Source organism: Monopterus albus, unplaced genomic scaffold (assembly GCF_001952655.1).
Source record: "Monopterus albus unplaced genomic scaffold, M_albus_1.0 scaffold26.1, whole genome shotgun sequence".
In the NCBI taxonomy this organism is placed as follows: domain Eukaryota; kingdom Metazoa; phylum Chordata; class Actinopteri; order Synbranchiformes; family Synbranchidae; genus Monopterus; species Monopterus albus.
The window spans coordinates 1,933,822-1,941,393 of record NW_018127906.1 but is presented as its reverse complement, the minus strand read 5'-3'; the positions used below and the strand labels follow the sequence as shown (position 1 = coordinate 1,941,393).

The window sequence follows — 7,572 nt, the reverse complement described above, 5'->3', positions numbered from 1 at the left end:
ACATTCTCAGCAAGATCCAGCATGTCAGTAAACTGATGCAGTCACCCTCCATGCAGCTTGATGTGGCTGTCGACTTGCTGAAGAAAACCAGAGATTCCCTCACCAGTTACAGAAACACTGGATTTTCTGATGCACAGACAATTGCAAAGAAGATGTGTGAAGAGATGAATGTGGAGGCTGAACTCAAACAAAAGCGTTTGAGAACCACAAAAAGGCACTTTGGCTATGAGTCTCCAGATGAGCCCATACAAGATGCACTACGAAAAATGGAAACCACATTTTTTAATGTGGTCGTGGATACTGCCATCTCTTCACTTGATGAGAGATTTCAGAATCTTGGAGAGGTGAATAACACGTTTGGTGTGCTCCTCGATTTCCCCAACTTAGAAGAAGAGGACCTGCTACAGAAGTGTCAAACCCTAAGTACTGCTCTGACCCATGACAGCCAGCCGGACATTGATGGCACAGAACTTGCAAAGGAAATGAAGAATTTCCCACCATTGCCATCAAACAATATGACAAACATGGAACTTTTGACCTTCCTGTATGAGAAGAAGCTGGCAGAAATTTACCCCAACATGTGGGTTGCTTTGAGAATCTCTGCCACTCTTCCTGTTACAGTGGCTGCTGCTGAAAGAAGCTTCTCTAAGCTCAAACTGATTAAAACTTACCTGAGATCTACTATGATGCAAGAACGTCTCAGTGGACTTGCCATTATAAGCATAAACCATGTGGTCTCAAATCAGTTGTCATATGATGATGTTGTAGATGACTTTGCTGCAAGAAAAACCAGGAGAGTAAAGCTGTAGCAGGTTATGTGAGATTGAGGAAGTGATGGTGTAGTTTTTAAGTTACGGCAGTACCAAAAACACCACTAGAGGTCTTTGTAAGATCGTCTTTTTATTTTTATTTAAATCCTTGTATTTTTTGTGCCTACTCGTTTCTTTAATATCTTATTTTACACAGTGCCGTATTTAGATTGTATTTTTAAGTTAATGTCACTTGTTTACACTTTTTATTTTGGGAGTATTAATAGGTACTTTATGTAAGCTATTTACAGGCCAGGCCTGTGCTGCTGAATTAGTGCTGTTTTTACCACGAATTCACCGTTGTTCAGTAGTGGATGGTTCAGTATGTAAGTGTGTATTGAAGCATTTTTCGGGCATTGTAATGGTCTAAAGTGCTTTGTGACATGTACGAATATTCAAGTTGTCTTAAGTTAACGTAGGGAGTCAATTTCAAGTTTGGGGTGCATGCCATGCTAGTGTTCATGTAGATGTTTTACCCGCCATTTGGCGGCAATGTTTGTTTGATGTCCTTAATTTTTTGGATATTTTGACCTTTTCTGGTCACACACTTCACTAAGTCGGTGATTTCTCTTTGATGTTTCTCTCTCCTTTGCATTTCCTGATGGGCATTGAGCGCCTTCAACAGGTCATACTTCTCATCTTTGTCTTCCATTTGTTTCTCCTGCTCTTCCTTCTGAGCAGCAAGTTCGCTTCTCACTTTCTCTTTGAAGTCATTGAACTCTGCAGCTTTGGTTCTGGCCTCGTCCTCATATGTCTTTTTCAGATTCTCCATTTCTTCTAATTCTTTGAGCTTTTTGCATATTCTTTCTGAAGATTTTTAAGTCTTTGCTCGTCCTGTCATCTCTATTCATCTTCTTCTTTTTGTTTCACCCACCATTCTTTTTGTTCTTCCTCTCAGGCCTCTCACTCCAATCTCATCAACTCTCTCTGCTACTCCAGCTCCGATTCTGATTTCATTTGTTCCTCCAGAGCATAAAGTTTTTGTTCCCACATCTGTCGTTGAACTTCTTCCTCTCTTTTTCTTTTCCTCTCTTCTTCTTCTCTCACTTCCTGTTCTTTATTTCTCTGCTCACGCTCCTTCTTGATGTTTTCCTCCATTTCCTTGAGTTTTTTGTCTCTGTTTTCTCTCTTGTTCAGTTTCTTCTCTGTTTTTCCATTTTCCCTTTTATCACTTGCATTTCTTCCTCATGTTTTTGTTCTAGTTGCTTCCTGTTATTTTCCATCTCTTCCTCCTTCTCCTTCAGGATCCTCTCCACCTCCTTCTTTATCACTGCTTCAGCCTCCTGTAGCATCTCGTTGGTGTAGCAGCTGCCTCCTTTCTCCTTCACCGTGGAGTCGACCTTTTTAATCAGCTCACTGACCTGTGTATGGTTTTGTTTATCATTGTTATTAAACACATGGTATCTTCGTCCACAGTCAGAGATCAGCTTCTTCAAGGTATCATCACATTCCTTTTTAATATAATTTTTGATGGACAGTTTGTCACGTTCCAGGTCGTCTCCTCTTGTAAAAAGAACGATGGTGAACTTTTCTGAACCTTTCCCAAAGCCCTCCTTGATAAGTTTTAACGTCTCCTTCTCCTCTGCTGTGAGTCGTCCAATCTGTAACACCAACAGGAAGACATGTGGTCCTGGAGCCAGAAGACTGATGCATTTCACCAGCTCCTCATTCACCTCTTCAGGTGACAAACTAGTGTCAAACAGACCAGGAGTGTCGACCACAGCAACACAATGACCGTCCACTTCTCCCTCTGCTTTCTGGCAATGTCTGGTGACTGATTTTTGACTTAATTTGGCTTTAAACTTCTTTTTTACCAGAATGGTGTTTCCTGTAGAGCTCTTTCCATTCCCAGTTTTCCCAATCAGCACAATCCTCAGACACTCTGGGTTCTGATTCTCTTCTTCACCTGCAACATTAGTATTAGCATGACTTATTTTAAGTAGTTGCTTTGCAGTAGTTGGTTTAGGAAAAGCAGATAAAATATAAAAATTTATGACTGAAATACTCACAAATGACCACGTTTGTGGTATTTTTCAGCTCCTCAATTTGAGCCTGCTGCCTGGTGATGCATGTCTCTTGTTGTATGACTTTGTCCATCTGGGCCTGTGCAAATGTCTCTGCTGTGTAGCAGCATGGTTTGTCCTTGGACAGTGTCATCGTGTCCACAGTGTGGAGCAGCTCAGAGACCTGATGCCCGTCCTTGATGCTGAGAACAACACATCTTCCTCCACAGCTCTGACTGAGCTCCTGGATGTCTCTGCTCTTTCTGACAAAGTTAACAACAGCTGGAGCTGTAGGATCTGACTCCACAGTGAACAGGATCACGGTGAAGTCCTTGACTCGAGAGCTGAATGTGTCCCAGATGCTCTCTAATTCTCCCTTGTCTTCATCAGTGAGGGGAGCCACAGGTAGGACCAGGATGAAGGCATGGACGCCCTCAGGACCACAGAGGGAGATACACCTGAGTGATTCCTCCATCACGGCCTCCGGAGGTTTTCCATACAAGGCAGGCAGCTCCACCAGGGAAACCTGACGTCCACACACCTCTGCCTGATGTTTAACACACTGTGGGGAGTTGGAGACTGAGTGAAGCTCTGTCTGACCTAGAATGGTCTTGGCTGCTGAGGTCTTCCCTGCTCCTCTCCTCCCACACACAACCAGGTTTAAAGCTGGCTTCGGTCTCATGGTTAAACCTGGATCCTCGTCCTGAAAAAGGCCACAGCTCAGATGCTCTCCTCTGTTCTCCTTTGCAGTTTGACCCAGTCGTGTTAACAGCTCTGGACGTTCGAGCTCCTCCAGCTTCATGTGTCTGTATCTACACAGTCTGATCATTTCTTTTAGTGGAGGGTGGTTCTTGTAGTTTTCACCTGACCTCTGCTCTCTGGGTGGACACAGCAGAACCAGTGAGTGATTAAATGATCGATCAGTGAAGAGCTGAAGAACGGCACACAGTTTCTCTTTGTGTTGCTCAGTGAAGTCTTCAGGCTGTAGGACCAGCAGGAACACATGAGGTCCAGGATCAGAGTGTCTCACACAGTCATCTACATGTTTTTTAAGTTTGTACTGGGAAACACCAGGACGCAGCAGATCTGGGGTGTTGATGAGAACTATTCCTTTCTCCTCCACCCGTCCTCTGACTCTCTGACAGCAGACTGGTTCTTCCTCAGTGCTGAACCCAGTCTCTCCCAGTATGAAGTTCCCCAGTGAGCTCCTCCCAGACCAGCTGTTCCCCAGCAGGACGACCCTCAGCTCTGACACTGAAACCAAAACACTGAATTAGAAAGATGAAGCAAAAGTGAACTTGACCCAGCACAAGCCCAATCTAACAGGATTATGACGAACACTAGTGAAGAGCTGTCAGCCGGCCAGAAAGTGGACTCTAACCTCTGCCAGCATAGCATGACCACTGCAGACGTGCACCAGTAATAAATTATATAAATAACAATATTTGCATTACATTACACTCTTTTGCTGCTAACCTGATTAGGTCCCATACATACCTTTTTATTTGCTCATTGTTGTATATTGACTTATACAATTGTGTGTTATGTAAATAATGTGTCTTTTAAGCCGAGAGCTGCCGGATAAAATTTCGTTGTGCTATGCATAATGACAATAAAGATTCTTAACTTGACTAGCACAACAAAGGCAGTGCAAATTTGTTCATGGTCACTGAATGCCTGTAACTCTAACTCCAAACGACCTCACAGTGCAGATACAGGCACCTGGTGCTAGCCTGCCGCACACTGACCTACTGACATTAAAACCGTGGGAGACCACAGCCGTAATGACAGATTTAACTCATTTCAGTATCTACGTCAGAGTAGTTCAGGGTATGTATGAGAGGGGTACGACAGTAGTGAGATGTGCTGTAGGTCAGACAGAGGAGTTCAAGGTGGAGGTGGGGCTACATCAAGGATCGGCTTTGAGGCCCCTTCTTGTTTGCTATGGTGATGGACAGGTTGACAGATGAGGTCAGACAGGAATCTCTGTGGATAATGATGTTTGCGGATGACATTGTGATCTGTAGTGAGAGTAGGTGGAGGAACACATGGAAAGGTGGAGGTCTGCTCTGAGAAGAAGAGGAATGAAAGTCAGTCGTGGTAAGACTGAATACATGTGTATGAACGAGAGGGAGGGAAGTGGAACAGTGAGGTTACAGGGGCCTGAGGTCAAGAAGGTGCAGGAGTTTAAGTATTTGGGGTCAACAGTCCAGTGTGATGGGGAGTGTAGGAAAGAGGTGAAGAGGCGAGTGCAGGCGGGTTGGAGTGGGTGGAGAAAGGTGTCAGGACTGTTGTGTGACAGAAGAGTGTCAGCAAGAATCCAAGGAAAGGTGTACAAGACAGTAGTGAGACCAGCTATGCTGTATGGGTTAGAGACTGTAGCAGTGAGGAAAAGACAAGAGGCAGAGATGGAGGTAGCAGAGATGAGGATGTTGAGGTTCTCTTTAGGAGTGACCAGGATGGACAGGATTAGGAATGAGCACATCAGAGGGACAGCTCAGGTTGGCTGTTTTGGGGACAAGGTCAGAGAGGCCAGATTGAGATGGTTTGGACATGTGCAGTGGAGGGATAGTGGTTATATTGGTAGAAGGATGTTGGAGATGGAGCTGCCAGGCAAGAGGTCAAGAGGAAGGCCAAAGAGGAGATATATGGATGTGCTAAAAGAGGACATGAAGTTAATTGGTGTGAGAGTAGAGGATGCTGAGGATAGAGTTAGGTGGAAACAGATGATTCGCTGTGGCGACCCCTAACGGGAACAGCTGAGAGAGGAAGAAGAATAGAATAGAACAGAAAGCCTTAATTGTCATTGTAAACAACAATAATATTATAAGTGACTCAAATCACTTTGTGTTACTGCCTATTTAGATTTGTGTTATTGCTCATCTACTTTATATTTCACTTGTATTATGTGGCATTCATGTGGACGGCAAAGTAAGAATTTCATTGTACAGGGAAACACGTTTCCTAACTGTGCATATGATAATAAACGCTTTGACCTTTGACAATGCCAAGAGGAAACCGGTTCTTAGTCACAGCATTGAAGCATTTCAGTTGAAAGACTCAACAGCACAAACGTTTTGCAGAAGAAATTGACAGGACAGAGTCAAACAGTCAGAGGTCAGAAAGGAATTGGGTCTAGGAGCACATATGGAGGTGGACCAGATCTGGTCTGGTCTGTTCACACTGCTGTGGACACACCAGGTCTGAGTCACTGGGAGGGGAAAAACTCATATCGAGTCACATCAGCACAGACGGCCACAGTACCTGGAGAGAGCCCACAAACTCCACAAAGAAAGGCCCCGGTCAGGCATCACGTTCAAACCCACACCCTTCTCGTTGTGAGGTGTCAGTGCTATACACTGCGCCACCGTGCCAGTTATGACTCATTTCAACTCACTGTGAGGAGGCAGGAATCCAAAGCTGTGGCTGCGCTTCCAGGGTCGCACATCATCCGTCACTGTGAGGACACAACAACATACAAATGAATCAGTTACAGTGATAAAGGCAAAGTCAAGACAGTGCTGTTACCGACCTTTGCCACTAGAGGGAGCGAACTGCTGCAGGTCAGAGACGACGTACTGAACAGAGACATGTTAGCAGCTCTGTGCTTTTCATTTCTGTTCTTATTTCTCACTTTGCAGACCATTAACCTCCAACTTCTCGATTTTATTTCTATATTTAATAAGTGTCATTGCTCTGTTCTAGGAAAAGTAGGAGTTGTTTGAATTGATCTGTACTGAGACTTAGCTCCCAGCTGGACAGTAATCACTGCAGGACACCTCACGTCCCTAAAAACATCTTAACATACACACACAAACGTACTGAGGTGGACCGAGATGCTCCCATCGGTACTAGCTTGTGGTTTTATCATTCTCTGTCCTTGTTGGCACATTGCTGTGTTATCTCGGCCTGGTACCTCCACCTGTTGATCAGTGACCAGGTGTGTGCACGAGATAAGCAAAACATGCACCCCCTCACAGACAAACAGCTCCATGGCTGCTCTAGGTCCTATAATACAGTAAATAAAGACATTCTTGCTGACCCATCCATCCACCCAACTCCCGCCCCAGCAGGATGATTAACAGGTGTCATACGGGGACGTCTCTAACAGTCTCCCCATCTTATGTCTCCACCTGCAGCTCAATGCTGCAGTTTTCTAGTGGTGACGGCAGAATAACAACGTACAGTTACCTGCCTTGCTTAAAGGCGCTGAGGGCACCAGCAGCGTGCACGCTCAGTCCATTTGGACTAAATCAGCCTCTGGTTTACTTATAAAACCTTTAGAGCAGAAATCGTGTCAAAGAAACACAAAGAACTTTATTTCTTAGATGGTTGCACAATTAAAAAAGCTCCTGATGTCATGATTCTGCCCCATCCACTTCCTGCAACGCTCTTATTCTGTAACTACTTCCTGTCCCCAGCTCTCCCTGACTCCTGGGAACTTCATATCATCAATCACATTGGTTTCACCCGTTACTCAATCATTCACACCTGCTCACCACAGCATATAGCAGCTCCTCGCTCTGTGGGGAGCTGCCAGATTGTTCTATGCATCATCTAGACTCTCCAGCTCTTTTTCCCCTTCAGTGCCTGGTTATTCTGATACTGACACCCTGCCTGTTCTATCGACCCGAGATACTGCCTCATCCCTTTTGTTGGACTGCTCTCCTGGTAACAACACCTTGCATGTACTGCCGACTAAAGATTCTGCTTTGCCTTCCCTGCTGCCCTGCTGGAGACCCCGACCGTGGACCGAACTA

General features: G+C 44.9%; 1 protein-coding gene across 1 annotated transcript; it reads right to left on the bottom strand.

The window, feature by feature from the left end:
- Positions 1–1,281: 1,281 nt before the first annotated feature.
- On the bottom strand, positions 1,282–7,320 carry LOC109957440 (GTPase IMAP family member 8-like). The gene is made up of 7 exons (XM_020595331.1): positions 7,312–7,320; positions 6,345–6,390; positions 6,210–6,269; positions 2,826–4,066; positions 2,039–2,755; positions 1,857–1,880; positions 1,282–1,599 (listed from the first exon to the last, which is right to left on the bottom strand). Coding segments are annotated over exons 3-7 (2,301 nt in total). The 5' UTR covers positions 6,211–6,269; positions 6,345–6,390; positions 7,312–7,320.
- Positions 7,321–7,572: the final 252 nt, after the last annotated feature.